Here is a 16,074-nt window from a genome sequence, read left to right on the forward strand (position 1 = left end):
GACAGAGGTTCCTCAAAGAACTAAAAATAGAACTACCCTATGACCCAGCAATTCTTTGGGTATATATCCAAAGAAAATGAAAACACTAATTCAAAAAGACACAAAACAGAAACTGACTTACAGACATAGAAAACAAACTTATGGTTACCAAAGAGGAAGGTGCGGGGTGCGGGGAGAGGGATAAATTAGGAGTATGGGGTTAACAGATACACACTTCTATACATAAAATAAGCAACAAGGATTTACTGTATAGCCCAGGGAACAATATTCAATATCTTGTAATAACCTATAATGGAAAATAATCTGAAAATACATACACATATATGTATATAACTAAATCACTTTGCTGTACACTTGAAACTAACACAACATTGTAAATCAACTATACTTCAATAAAAAAGATACATGCACCCTAATGTTCAGAGCAGCATTATTTGCAATAGCCAAGATATGGAAGCAACCTAAGTGTTCATGAATAGATCAATAGATAAAGAAGATGTGGTATACATATATACAATGGAATATTACCCAGCCATAAAAATGAATGAAATTTTGCCATCTGCAACAGCATGGATGGAGTTGGAGGGTATTATGCTTAGTGAAATAAGTCAGACAGAGAAAGACAAATACTGTATGCTATCATTTATATGTGGAATCTAAAAAATAAAACATATGAATGAATAACAGAAACAGATTCACAGATATAGAGAACAAACCAGTGGTTACCAGTAGGGAGAGGGAAAGGGGGAAGGGACAAGACACAGGAAGGGGATTAAGAGGTACAAACTACTATGTATTAAATAAATAAGCTACATGGATATATTGTACAGCAGAGGGAATATAGCCAATATTCTATAATGACTTTAAATGGAGTATAATCTGTAAAATTTTGAATCACTTTGTTGTACACCTGAAACTAATATAATAAATCAACTATGCCTCAATAAAATATAAATAAAATAAAATAAAATAAAAAGGAAGTATAACTAGAATTTCCTCACCAGTCTGCTCTGAAAGCCATTCCAGTTTTGGATTCACGAGCTGTTTAGAGGAAGGTGCTCTCTCTCCCCCTGCTCTTTCAGTGTTCCCAGTTGTCGTAATTGCAAATGGATGTAGCTAAAGACAAATGCGAAACATAAACTGAGTGGTTTAGAAGAACAATTTGGAGAGCCTAGCTCTTTCTAAATGCCGGGGACTTTCAGGGGTTAAGAGCCTGAAAAGAATGTCAGCCTAGCTGACCAGAATTTTTATGATTAAAGAGAAAAGTTGGCTCCCCTGGATCTCTGATCTATCCCAGTGGGAAAAGGGGCAGACCCCTCCTACTGCAACACCACTCCATCCTTGCTGCTGGAGGACACGCACGGGGAGATACCTGAGGGGGTCACCTGCTTGCTTTCCCTTCTGTTTGGCAGTGAAGTTGAAGATCACCAGCCTTGTCCTGTAGCAGGGAGAGGCATTTTGGAAGGGAAAAAAGTCCCCTGGTTTCCCAGGAGCACTTGGGATAAACGTAGGGTTTCCAAAGATTTCTGATGATAAGAACCACCTGAGGCACTTACTCTCCCTTGGAAATGTTGGTTCTGTTGAACTGAGTTGGGAACTCACATGCTGCCATTTAAAAAAAGTGGCCCAGGTGATTTTTATCATCAGGCAAGTTTGGGAAGCCCTGCCCTAGGGCAAGAGGGCAACTCCTCCTGGACCTTGAGCTCATGCCTGCAAAAGGGAGCTGATATAATATTTAACCCCTGAAGAGACACATCTGTTTGGAGAAGATCTGTCTAGGAAAGTTACAGGGCTACAGTTACTATTCTGTGGAGGACGAAATTGGTTGGGGCTCTTCTGAAGTTCTGTAGTTATGAATGACAGATCATGTCATTGAAGGGCAAGTTTTCTTCTTGAAATCAGCTTGGGTTTGGTTGCAAAACACAGCAGACTTGAAAATCCAGCTGTTTACTTCACGATGGAAACTGGGGACTGTGCTGCCACTACCGAGCCAGGGTCTGAAGTGCGTGTCCCTGAGACCCCAGGTCATACCTGATGCTCTGACAATGACGTGGTGCATGGAAAGGCCTCTAGGGTGTCTTTCCTCTCCCACAGCTGGAATTGTTCCCCAAATGCTGAAAGCCAAGGCACTTGGAGCTGGCCAGGAAAGAGCAGGACCTCAGAGCTTTGTGAGAGCTGCCATGAAAGTTTAAGTGTCATCACAACTAGGGATTCCTGGGGTGGGAAGGAAAACAGACAGTCATGAAACAGGTCTCTATTTCTAGTGAGCTGACCCAGCAGGAAAGTTGGGTTAGATTCCTGAGCATGTGGTGGACACATCAAGGGCCCCTGCACAACCAGAGGCCCTGGGCAGGGGTGGGGGGTCCTCTGCTATTTCTACAATCTTGGTTTAGGTAGGATGCAAACAGAGCCTTGGAGCAGTGCCTAACACATCTAAAAAAAGTACTGCCTGGCACATAAGATGGGCTCAGTAAAAACTTTCTGAATGAGTGAATGAATGGGAAGAGAGAGAGCTTGTCATTGAATTGCAAATCAGAGGTCTCCAATTGTTGACAAGATATGAGAAAGATTCAGCCTTCATTTCTCAGACCTTTATTCTTCTAAACAAAGTTCAGGGCTCTGCATGTTCTACTCTGTTAACCACAGAAGCCCAAAGTTCTTCCATAACTAATCTGAACCTGGGATGCCTTTGCTCTGCTCTCAGGAGCTCTCACAACCTCTTTCCCCTTGAAGCAGTGTAAGGATGATGGAGCAGGGCCGCGGCCGCATGGAAGATTTCCCTCTCAACGTGTTTTCGGTCACTCCTTACACACCCAGTACTGCTGACATCCAGGTGTCGGATGACGACAAGGCGGGGGCCACCTTGCTCTTCTCAGGCATCTTCCTGGGACTGGTGGGGATCACGTTCACCATCATGGGCTGGATCAAACACCAAGGAGCCTCCCACTTTGAATGGACCCAGCTCCTTGGGCCCATCCTGCTGTCAGTGGGGGTGACATTCATCCTGATTGCCATCTGCAAGTTCAAAATGCTCTCTTGCCAATTGTGCAGAGGAAGTGAGGAGAGGCTCCCGGACTCAGAGCAGATGGCAGGAGGACAATCGTTTGTTTTCACTGGTATCAACCAACCCATCACCTTCCATGGGGCCACCGTGGTGCAGTACCTCCCTCCCCCTTATGGCTCTCAAGAGCCCATGGGGATGAACACCACCTACCTGCAGCCAGTGGTGAACCCGTGTGGCCTCATACCATCTGGAGGGATGGTGGCCACCATGCCAAGCCCTCCTCAGTACTACACCATCTACCCTCCAGAGAATGCTGCCTTTGTTGATGACCAGGACTACCTTTCCTTCGTGGACGGTGGAAATGACAGGTAGGATGTGTGCCTTGGCGATGCTCCCCTTCCAGCTGTGGCAGTCACGGTCTATGGCTGTGTTTGGTCTGTGAGGAAGGTGGTGGGAGACTGCAGATCTCCGTGTGGCCCGTTGCCAGGATGGTGGCATTGGTTCTGAGAGCGGTGCTGTGGGCTGTAATGCATTTTGTGCTTTCTGCTCCCGTTTCAGGACCGGCCCTGATGCTGAGCAGATAGAAGAGACACAGCTGGGAGATGAGGACTCTGCCTGCTTCTCTCCTCCCCGCTATGAGGAAATATGCTCCCTCCCTTGCTAGAGACTATGCGGCTGGGGGCACAGAGTTTTAGTTTTTTGCTGACAACTGAAGTGTTCTATGCTGTGACCTTCAGAAGTTAGACAACAGAGCAGCCCAGGAAGCCTGACAGATACCATTCGAGGTGGGGAAGGGGGAAATGGGAGGTAGAATCTCTCCGACTGTTAAAAATTAGGCTAGGGTGGGGATATGCACTTCCGATCGAGCTAGAAATCCCCTGGATATGGCTCAGGATCAGGAATTTCACCTGTTTATTCACCACCCACCCCTTTCTCACTGGAACGCACTGGTGTCTTAATTTGAGCTCCAGTAGCCAAGGGAAAACTCACTACTGCTGTGACTTTGGGAGTTTCCACAGTAGTGAGAATGGGGGTAGGGGAAGGAAGCAGGGAGTAGAAAACGGGCTCAAATGGAGATTTCCCAGTTCCTGTTCTCAGCTGGGGATCTTCATACGTACAAGAACTTGGTTGCCATCTGGCGCCCCTTGAGGACTCTGGCATCTTAAAGGCTGCAAAAATAAATGAATTAAATGGAATAAAATAATGTCTTCTGTTAGAACAGTATTAGATAGCTGGCTCATAAAATAGACAACTGATGGGAACATACTGTGTAGCATAGGGAACTCTACCTAATGCACTGTGGTGACCTAAATGGGAGGGAAGTCCAAAAGCGAGGGGATATCTGTGTGTGTATGGCTGGTTCATTTTGTTGTGCAGTGGAGGCTAATGCAACATTGTAAAGCAACCGTACTCCAATAAAAATTAATTTAAAAAAATAATAGGACGATGATGTCAATAAATCCTTAAGTTACCACGGAGAGACACATCACAGCGACTCTCAGCTGTCGATGTTCTCTCTAGCAAGGCTGAAGTTTGAGGTGCCCACCCCAGCATGGGATTTGTGCTGGACCCAGTGGCCAACAGAACACGAGCACCTCCCTACACATAGATGAGATCTGTTAAATTAGACAGAATAGAGCTGCTGTGTCAACACCTGGAAAATCATGTCATGGAAACAATCTTTATGGTCAAGATAAGCTCACCTTCTTTATAAAAATACTTAGGTGCTCTTAATCTCCCAGAATCTGGGCTGTGTAACAACAACCAGAACAGATTCACAGACTTTAGAAGAGACAGACTAAACCATCAGAGTTTAAAAGAAAGTATTTTCCATAGGCTACAAAGGTAGGCCACTCAAGGTAAGGGTGCGTGGCTCATCCCAAAGGAAGACCAGGATTTAGCAATCCTTTAGAGTTTTGGTACTGTGTTCGTATATGGAGTGATTTTTACTAATCTTTATCAGAAGTATCTAGTTTTCCAAGGATATGATTAAAATAAGCTTGGTATATTATTATTGTGATTTGTATTATATCTTAGGGATGAAATCTCTTTTTTTAAATTTAATTTTTATTTTATATTGGGGTGTAGTTGATTTACAATACTGTAACACACTCTCCTTTAATGGTCATTCCTACTTTTTTTTTTGTATCTATATTGTACTTCACTTTTAACATCTTTATTGGAGTAAAATTGCTTTACAATGGTATGTTAGTTTCTGCTGTAAAACAAAGTGAATCAGTTATACATATACATATATCCCCATATCTCCTCCCTCTTGTGCCTCCCTCCCACCCTCCCTACCCCACCCCTCTAGGTGGTCACAAAACACCGAGCTGATCTCCCTGTGCTATGCGGCTGTTTCCCACTAGCTATCTATTTTACATTTGGTAGTGTGTATATGAATATATATGTCCATGCCACTCTCTCACTAGGCACGAAATCTCTTTGTATGAGAATTCATTTTCATGTTCAGTGATAGCAGGTGATTGAAAAATATGATTCAGTTAGCAGAAAACAGCTTTTTGCTCAGCATATTCATGAAATACTGGACTCCTGGCTGAAGGCCATCAGTTCAGGGAGGACGTTAGGTGACAGGGACGTAGTTGAGCACCACCGTGGCATGCCCACTGGCAACGCCCACACACCTGCCTCCCTCATCCCTCTCCCTCGTCATCCTCACCCACCGCATAACTTTATGTTCCTGGATTTGGGTACCAATGAGCATCAAGGGTAGTTCAAAAGGGAAAGAGATGTTAAGAAAGGACAACCGCGTGTGAAAGGTGGGACGGTGGGACAGCTACTTTGTCTCAGTGATGCCTGGAGTCCGATGTGCAGGGAAGTGGCCTTGGGGGCTTTTTAGCTCTAGGCTGCAGTCATTCAGCACCAACTGTCCCTGTTCCAAGGCAGACAAAGTGCTAACGCAGAGGTAATTTATGCTTCTGGAGACAGTGCACCAGAGCTGACAGCTCAAGGTGGGAGGTGGGGCTCAGAAAATAGGAATTCAGCACTTATTTATTGAGCACGTCCTCTGTGTCAGGACTCGGGCCATCAAGTAGGGTTATAACATTGAAAAACTGAACCCGCAGAAAAGCAGCTACGGCTAGTCTAGAGAGAGAGACAGCTACTGATCACTTATGCCCTGACACCCAAGAGGGGTCCTGGAGCCATAAGAGGGATTTGGACTAGTCGGGAGGGTCACCAGAGCTGACTTGGGAAAGTGAAGTCGGGACCACGGCCCTGTATAACCCCGGGAGCACCGTTACACGCACAGCCATGACATCGAACTCCCTGGACCTCTGAGGCCGGTGCCAGGAGCTAAAGGAACAGCAGCTGATGCTAGACAAAGAGGAGGAGGAGGGGCCAGCTGCGTAAACCTTTTTATTTTGCTGCTGCTACGGCCCTCAAACAGAGCTGCCGGGCTTCCCTGGTGGCGCAGTGGTTGAGAGTCCACCTGCCGATGCAGGGGACACAGGTTCGTGCCCCGGTCCGGGAAGATCCCACATGCCGCGGAGCGGCTGGGCCTGTGAGCCATGGCTGCTGAGCCTGCGCGTCCGGAGCTTGTGCTCCGCAACGGGAGAGGCCACAACAGTGAGAGGCCCGCGTACCACAAAAAAAACCCAAAAAACAAAAAAAACAGAGCTGCCTTCCAGCACCTGGGAAATTATATTCACCAGCTCTCTGGCTTCGAAGCAACCCCACCATGCTCTCTTTCTGTTTTCCTTTGGGGTTGCAGGGGCCAACATAATGGGAAGCCCACCAACTGGCCCCTGGACTCTGACGCCAGGTCTTCGCTAGTCTCTTTGACCAGCGAGGACACACTTCTGGCAGAGTTTCAGGTTTGTTTTCTGGATATTTGCCTTTTCTCATTCTCTCTCTCAGTATCTTATCCGGGCTGAATGGAGGACTGTGATCTGGGGAGAGTGAATTGGGGTCTGTCTGGTCCCAGCTATGCCATCCACCCTGAGATTCCTGGTGTGGAACGTGGCCCTGGCTTTAGGCACATGCTCAAAGGTCCAGTGTCCAGGCCAGAACCCATGGGCCACTGTCGGCCTTGTTAAACATCTTAGTATGTGTCTGCAGAGCAATTGGGAAGTCATTGAAGAGTTTTAATGACGAGGGAGCTGTGATCTGATTCTGAACACTTCCTGGTTAGGGCAAGACCCAGAGGCACACAGGGTGTGATACTGACCTTGCTGGGAAAGTCCAGATGTCAGTGACCGGAGCACCAGGAGACATCCCTCTCCTCTGCCCTCAGTCTTCACCGGGGTGCCATGGCTGGGCATGCTCTGGCAATCTACACATCGTTCAGAACAAAGCCAAAAAGGTCTTGTTAATCAAAGGGGACGGGTGTCTTAAGAACTAAATGTTCACATCTCTCGGGAGCCAGTTTGGGTTGGGCCTCTGGTCTGGAGGCACTGATGACCGCTGCCAACCTTGACAGGACAGGAACGGACCCTCCAAGCCTGGGTAATGAGGCCCAGGCACCAAAGGGAAGAAACTTCCACAAAGCTCTTAGACGTCTTTCTCCTCTCGGGCTGATCTCTCCTGCAGTGTGGGTCTGGCCACGCCCTCTGCAGGGCCCTGGGAGGTATGTATCCCGCAGGGATGGCAACCGTTTTCCCTTTCGCTCCACTGAACCAGGCACGGGTCTAAGTTTCAAATGCAGCAAGTGGCTCTGTTCCAAAACAGCCCTTTAAGTGCTCCCCCCACTTTTTTGGGGGGTGGGGTGTACAGTGTGAAAACAAGACACTTGCTTGTGATGAGCTGGCCTTGGGTGGCTGTTTTCAGCTTCGGCCCTCTGGGGTTCGTCTTTGGCCTTGTTTACTATCGGGTCAGTGCTGTGGGGCTGAGCTAAAGGTCTACACCCCCAGGGGGCTGGTGTTTCTCCCCCAAAACGGAAATGCCTCACAGTGGTCGTGGGATAGACACCTTCTTACCAACCGAGAGAAGGGGGCGGGCAGCCTAGCTCTCAGTAGTGTCCCCGCCTGTCACAAGCAGGCACTGTCTGCAGACTGCCGCTTACACCCCTTGACAGTCACCAAGGGCCTCACGCAAAGCCCTCTACGGATGCTTGGTTCCTGGTGCATAACAAATGTGAAATGAATAAACGAAGAACTTTTCAAATAGCTAACAACCACTCTAGTTCAACTTAGCTCTTTTTTTTTTTTCCTCATTATGTAAAATTTCAAACAAGTACAAGATTAGAGAGAATAGTATATGAAACCCTATGTAGCCATTACCCACCCTCAACTCATGGCCAATCTTACTTCTTTTATCCTCCCACCCACAATCCCCCACCTGGATTTTTAAAAAGCAAATCCAAACCATCAAGTCATTTTATCCTAAAACGTTTCATTGTGTATCTTTAAAAGATAAAAACTCCAAAAAATACAACACCATTATTACACCCCCCAAATTTATAATAACTCCTTAATGTCTTCAAATATTTCGTCATTATTCAATGTCTTCAGTTTTCTCTATTCTGTTTAATTTTTTACCTCTTTGTTTTGTTTGAATCAGGATCCAAATGAGATTGGCTTTTGGATAAATGGATCCTTAATTTCTGTCTATATTATACTATATTTTGGAGGCAGAGAGTTCGCAAACTATTCACGGTAGCAGAATCATATTTATTAAATTTCACTTTCCCCAAAAAAATGTTTTTCAAGGTTTTTTGCTTTATATTTCCCTGGCAGTTCCCTGAAACTTTAGGACTCTCCTGGAATTAGAAACTTATTTTTTTCTACTTTTAGCATATTATTAGAGATTTTTCTAAGCACAGTCCTAGAAAAAAAAATTACATAAAAAAAATCTTTGGGGCTTCCCTGGTGGCGCAGTGGTTGAGAGTCCGCCTGCCGATGCAGAGGACACGGGTTCGTGCCCTGGTCGGGGAAGATCCCACATGCCGCGGAGCGGCTGGGCCCGTGAGCCATGGCCACTGAGCCTGCGCGTCCGGAGCCTGTGCTCCACCACGGGAGAGGCCACAACAGTGAGAGGCCCGCATACCGCAAAAAAAAAAAAAAAAAAAAATCTTTGAGTGTTTGAGAAATATTTGTTGCATAATAGTTTCAATAATATCAGAAAACTGATAACCATCAGTATTCCTGGCTTGGTTGATGAAAGTTTTTAGGAAAAAAAAAAAAGTTTTTTACTCCAGAGACCATAAAAAACTCCTTTGAACATTTCAAAAGTGGGAACCAGCGTCTTCTCTCTAAGAAATAAAACCTCTTGCTCTGCATTAAAATACCACCTGGTACTATTAAACTCTCTGAGGTTATTGACTGTGGGCCTCTTACCAATGAGTTCTCAATTTTCAAATTAAAAACGAATATATTTTCTGGTCATGCCTACAACTCTTCCTTTGAAGGTGTGTGTGTAGGGGTGCGTGTGTGTGTGTGTGTGTGTGTGTGTGTGTGTGTGTGTTCACCTACACCTTCTTATTATTGAATGTGATTTATGGATTTCTTTCCCACTCACTACTTGTAAATCATCAAGAGTTTTATGTCCCAAGCAGTCAGCAGTTGGTTATAAAATCAACAGAGAGCCGTACTAAATAAACCCTTACTGGATTGCTCCTAAGAACTGATGACAAATCAGAAAGTGAAGACAATTCCATGGGAATGATTCTCACCTGCCTCTGGGATACCACAAAGGTCTCAGATATGGGGATTTTATTTGTCTTGCGCTTTTAGGAAGATTAATAACCAGATGAACTGGGAAGGAAGTCAGTTTTCTAGGTTCCAGAAGTTTTCTTATAACAAAGAATTTTTCCTCCAGCACAAAACCTACACATGTGTAAATCATAGACACAAATATGTGTGCTGGAGTCTGTGCTTACACACAAGGGGCTGGAAATGAAGCTATGTGATTTTCCTGTTTTAACCTTCCATGAGTTTAAAAGAACACATTTTTTTTTTTTAAAAAGGGGTATGTGCGTGCATACTCTTTTTTAAATATATAGAATATCTCTTGAAGAAGACTTAAAAACTGGTAATAATCATGTCTGGGGCAGAGGATGGGAGACTTATTTTTCACTTTAATTCATGCTAATTAATAAATTTTTTTATCATGTTCATAATATTGCCTGTTCATAAAATTATTTTTAGAATACAGGAAGAAAAGGAAATGATCTCTCTCCATGTGCTTTTAATGTTAACCTCATCTTCTTGAGTCCAAGGATAAATGATTTTCATTGTCACTGCTGCTTATACATGTAACAGGTAAACACACACAAGACACAGAAACAAATGTGGTATGTATGCATACATCTATGTGGACACAAGGCAATGTAATATGAGTAACACTTCTATATACACACACAAAGTCTCTGGGGGAGAGAACAGAGCTTTCACTGTGTACGTGAAAGAATTTTCACACATATATGTTGTTGCTTAAATCCTCTGCCCATGGGGTAAAACACCGACCAACGTCAGTGTAACGGCAGCGCACAGAGTCATGAATCTGATTCCACATGGTTCTTCCTTGGATGATTTGTCTCAATCCAGATTCCTCCTTCACACTTGAAAAACTGTTCACAGCAGACAGCCATTCACTTACCAAAGAGCACCACCACTGTACCTTCAGAGGTGAAACAGAGCAATCTAAGTGAACGGATTCCTCATCAGAAGGGGCTCCAGGGATTAACTTTGCATGCTTCCCCTCCCTCCCCACCCCAAGTGGGTGTGAGAGGGAATCGTGGCTACAGCAGCCCCCCCTGCTCCTTTCTGTCCTGGAATTGGTCCGGGGCTCCTCCTCCGGGGCCTGTGGGGCTGGTCTGATCCCACCTCATCCAGGAAGGACGCCCTGATCCCTCAACAGCCTGAACAGGAGCCACACAAGCATGCTTGGAATTTTTCAGAAGGCAAATAGATCGCTTTGTGTGCTGTCTACAAAGCTCAAAGAGGACAGGTTTAGGCTAGAGTGTGTCTGTGCCTCATTAGAGCCCCTTGGAGGCCATGGCGGGGGGGCTCATCCTTGGGGGTCACCTTTCTGGTCCCTGTGCTCAAGTGACATCCCAACCGACTTCCCAGCCTACCCTGTGGTCCTCGAAGGCCTGTGGCAGGAGGCACCATAGTTATTCACTCGTGCATTTGGCAGACGTTCTCAAAACTGAACAAAGTGAGCCTGTCACTTCAAGGGAAATAACTGACAGTATTTGTTGCCAATGATAACATTCAACCTTTCAAGTGAAAATTAGAATTTTTGAAAACTTCTGTTTGTCATCGTGAGCTTGACAACTTCTCCAAAATTGGACTTTTCTTTTGAGATCGGTATTGATATTTTAAAATGTAATTTCTAAAAATTTATATAATGAAATGTGTCAGCATTTGAAAGGTCAGTATAACTCAGTGAACGAATATTTTCCACATGACCACTACATGATATTACAAAATCATGTGTGGGAAAAATGAACTCAGTGTACAAGATAGACCAATGGATTTTAATGTAACAGAGTACAAAATGTTCATTGATACAATTTCAGATTCCACATTGCAACTAGCCTTTCAGAACTTACCACCTGGGTTTTGGTCTGGTATCCAAGAGGAATATCCACAATTACCTGAAAAGCTTTTAAAATACTTCTGTATTTTCCAACTACACATCTGTGTGAGACCAGATTCTCTTCATACAGTTCAACCAAAACAACACATGGCAACAGATTCAAAGCAGAAGCAGATATGAGATATGAGAGTCTGGCTGTCTTCTGTTAAGTAAGATAATAAACAAATTTGCAGAAATGGAAAACAATATCACTTCTCATTTTCTTTTTTCCTTTGGAAAAATATGCTATTTAATACAGAAAGAGTTTATAATTGTAATTTTCATGTTTTAATATTTTCGAAGGTCCTGGAGCTGTTTTAATTTTTTTCCAGCTTTATTGAGGTATAACTGACAAAAAATTGTAAGACATTTAAAGTGTACGATGTGATGATTTGATATGTGCATTATAATTTTTAAATGAGTAAACAAATATTTTATGCTTTTTTGGCTTTAATTTCTAATATAGTAAATGGTAAATACTAATAGATAGTCCATAAACAAAAGTTCTTTGGGTTCCTCAGTAAATTTTACAGGTATAAAGGGTTTTCAAGACCAAAAATGTTGAGAACTGCTGGCGTATATTACTGGGGGGAGAGGGAGAGGTGGCAACGTGCCCAGCAAAAGACTACACTTCCCAGCCTCCTTTGCAGCTAAGTTTGGCCATATGACTAAGTTCTGGCTAACTGGATGTAAGGAGACGTTTTTGGAAGGGGCTTCCTCAAAGACTGCTTAGAAAACAGCTGGGGGAATTCCTTTTTTGACTTTCTCTTTTTCCTCATTCTGTTTTTCTTCCTTGAAGACTACGACTTATATGTGATCACAGAAGCTTCAGCAGCTACCTTGAACCATGAGGTGACCTTGAGGATGGAGACCACTTGTTACAAAGATAGAACAGAAAGACAGAAGACAGCTGGGTCCCCAATGACTATGCTGCTGCCTGACTATCTACGTCAGAGTTCTTTTAAGAGAACTTTTTGAGAGAGGGAAATAAACTTTGAAATCTTGTTTAAATCAGTATTTTGGTTTGTCTGTTCCACATAGTGGAACCTAATTCTGCTCCTTTTAAGTGTGGCAATGTGCTAAGACCAGCTACAAAGGACCTATTTTATGTGGATTATATAATTATTTCATAGGTATTTCTAAGATTGGGTTTTATTCCCATGTCAACCACTGTCTTAAGGTGTGATGTTGAAAAAGGATTATTCAGTGTTAGTATTATAGGCACTCAGAAATTCATTCACATTGTAAAGCAATGATACTCCAATAAAGGTGTTAAAAAAAAAAGAAGTTCAAAAAATAAAATAAAATAAAATAAAATAAAATAAAATAAAAAAGAAGTTCATTCAACTCTTTGAGCGACAAACATTTAGGAAGCCCATCTCATTGGCAGGCAGTGAAGCAGGCACTGAGTACACGTGCACTCAGAGCCCTTGTGGTCCATGGAGGAAATCGCCTCACTCCAGGACCTAGCACTGCCCTCACAGCTCTGCTGCAGGCCCTACACTAGGATAACAGACTATTCTGGGTATGGAGAGAAAAGCAGACGGCTTGTCACTTAATTGGTATTTCCAGGGCGTGACTTAAAGTTCTCTTGAATAAATTTCATTGTCACTACACTCACTGAACCAGAATGGCCCAAATAAACCAAAAGACTTCCCTCTCCTTAATTTTGATGGGTTAACACATCTCACATCCCCGATTAGCCACGTCAGTTGTTGAGGGCTCTCTCACGCTACATTGTCAATATTGTAAGTAACTGCCTGGATTTGAAAGTCTAGTTGTAGGAGGCCATCAAACCTTGTCCATGGAACCACCTGTAACTTAAATCCTCTAAGCAAAGGCAACTTTCTATGGACCCTCAACAGTCTCTTCTCTCCTGTTATACAGAATCTATTACCATTTATGTGGGGCCTCACAGGTGGGGGCTGGATAAAGGAGAGACACACAGAAGCCTCACTTGCAAAGTCCAGTAGATTCCAGAAGGGGAGCATCTTTGGGGTAAGCAAATCTCTCCCAAGATCCTTGGGTGTGGAATGGATTCAGGCCAGATCTGACCACTGCACAGCCTGCTAAGGACTAAACATAATAATATTGTTGATTAAAAACTGCACATTCTACAGAGCTGTAGTTATTGACTCATGCTGCACTGACAGGGACAGCAGTTTTAAGTAAACGCATAGGCTGAGTTAGAATACTGCCTCTGTCGCTTATTAGCTGGGTGACTTGAGGCATGTGGCTTAACCTTGCTGAGCACAAGACATAGTTATGTCCATGTCCTCAAGTCATGCTGCTCACTCTAGCAGATGGACTAACATGGGCCAAAGTGTGCTGACATAGTATAAGAAATGACTTTTCTATTAACTGTACCCTATCCTCATCTATCATGTAGGATTAGATTTGTTTTTGTATAAATTAAAACCCCAGATAACTTTAACTTAAACAAGATAAGTTTATTTCTCTCTCACATATAAAAAATCTGGAGGTAGATAGTATCAATACAAGGCTGATCTGTCTGTCATCAGTGGCCTCTTTTTCCGCCACCCTCATTTAGCACCTGGCTTTCCTCCTCCAAGTCATCTCATGGTCCATGATGGCTACTGAAGCTCCAGCATTATGTCTACATTCTAGAAGGTAGGAGAAAAAGAAAAGAAAAAAAAGGACACACCTCTCACCTGTTTTGATTCCTTTCAAGAAATCCTTTCTGGAAGTTCCATATCATACTTCCACTTCTACATCTTTGACCAGAATTTGATCCTGTGACCATACCAAGCTGCAAAGACATCTGGGAAATGTAAATTTTTAAAAATTACTGTTGTTAAATTACAAAGGGAAAAGAGTAGAAAAAAAAAAGGACACCATTGGAAGAAAGGATGAAATTGGAGGATGTACTGTAGACTATATGAAAAAGAGTAGAACAGATATTGGGTAAGCCACTAGCAGCCTCTTTCATACTTGGTTCTCTCTCTCTCTCTCTCTCTCTCTCTCTCTCTCTCTCTCTCTCTCATTCACTTTAGTCAGATTCAAATAACTGCTCAAGAATTTGGAACTTTTCAGAAAATGTTTGTTTTAAATCCCTCTGCTGAACCAAAAATATTAACTCTGAAATGCCAAGTATAAATACACATGCCAGATGCAAGGTTTCAGCCAACGAAGTTCAACTTGTAATTTTAGAATGACAGATGCACTCGTGGTGGGGGGAGCATCAGTGTGTTACAGAGCCTCTACGTTGTAAAACAGGCGAGCTTTTGACCGAACCGTGAGTCAACAGATTTGCTTGTATCACATATCTGTCTCACTTCTCTGGGTTTTTGTGGGATTTTTGGTCAGCCTCTTTGCCCCATTTGAAGGATGTTAGTTGTTATAGGAAACGGTGACATTAAATTCAGATGGCAGAAGCTGATGATATTGACGTATGAAAAACAAAGTGAGTTCATTCCAGAAGCTGTGATTTAGTAAGTTCAAATTGCTCAGAGTTTAACTCGCTCCCTGAGTTTGGAGAGGAGGTTGGGGTAGGGGGAGTGTGGGAAGCCAGACACTTTTGGGAGCTGCCATAACTTCTTTGGGGCATTAGAGCTATATTTATTGCAATTAAGTTGCTAATTCAGTAAAAACTGCACAGTTCCCTTGCGGCCTGGGAGAGGGAAATGCAGCTGCTAACAGTGGCTGATTTATAATCACGGAATGACCTAGGTACCAGGGGAAATAGCCAGATTCTTCCGAGGGCCTAAATCACTCTCTCAGCCAGGCGATCAAAACAGCATGCTCACCCTGGGCAGAGCACCAGAGTTGGGTAGCCTCCAAAACCAGGCTTGAAAAATTTCCAGTTTTCAGTGGGATTAGACCCCTGCCTCTCCCTCATCCCTCAGAAGGATGCAGGAAGTGTTAAGAGAGCCTTCAAAGACTCAGAGATCAGTACCTACGCTCTCCTTAACCTCAATCCCAGCCCTAGGGAAAACAAGACTCAAAAAAGTGTGTATTTAGTCTGTGATCTCTCCCACTAGCGAGTTCAGGTCATTGAAGATCACATATGGGGGTGAGCAGGGCCAAGCTGAAGGGCTAGCAGGTTGTATACCCCACATCCCCAGGGGATGCCATTCTCAGCATAGTCTAATTCAGTGGTTCTCAAACATGGTTGCATATTAGAATTACCTGAGAAGCTTAAAAAATCTCAGTGCCCAGACTGTACTTCAAACCAATTAAATCAGACTCTCTGGAGGAGTGACCAAGACATCAATAATGTTTAAAGTCCCCCAAGCGATTCCAGTGTGCAGCCGGGTTTAAGAATCAGTGGTCTACCCTCAGAATGGGAGAAAATATTTGCAAATGAAGCAACTGACAAAGGATTAATCTCTAAAATTTACAAGCAGCTCATGCAGCTCAATATCAAAAAACAAACAACCCAATCCAAAAATGGGCAGAAGACCTAAATAGACATTTCCCCAAAGAAGATATACAGATTGCCAACAAACACATGAAAGGATGCTTGACATCACTAATCATTAGAGAAATGCAAATCAAAACTACAGTGA

The 16,074-nt window shown here is 43.6% G+C and overlaps 1 protein-coding gene across 1 annotated transcript; it reads left to right on the plus strand.

The window, feature by feature from the left end:
• Positions 1-2,746: 2,746 nt before the first annotated feature.
• TMEM174 (transmembrane protein 174) lies at positions 2,747-3,668 on the plus strand (the record flags this gene model as incomplete). The annotated part of the gene is made up of 2 exons (XM_082650293.1): positions 2,747-3,372; positions 3,563-3,668. The coding sequence occupies 2 exons, from the start codon at positions 2,747-2,749 to the stop codon at positions 3,666-3,668; spliced, it is 732 nt and encodes a 243-aa protein (XP_082506419.1).
• Positions 3,669-16,074: the final 12,406 nt, after the last annotated feature.

The sequence above is a fragment of the Grampus griseus genome (assembly GCF_964374135.1).
Source record: "Grampus griseus genome assembly, chromosome: 3".
Lineage (NCBI taxonomy): Eukaryota > Metazoa > Chordata > Mammalia > Artiodactyla > Delphinidae > Grampus > Grampus griseus.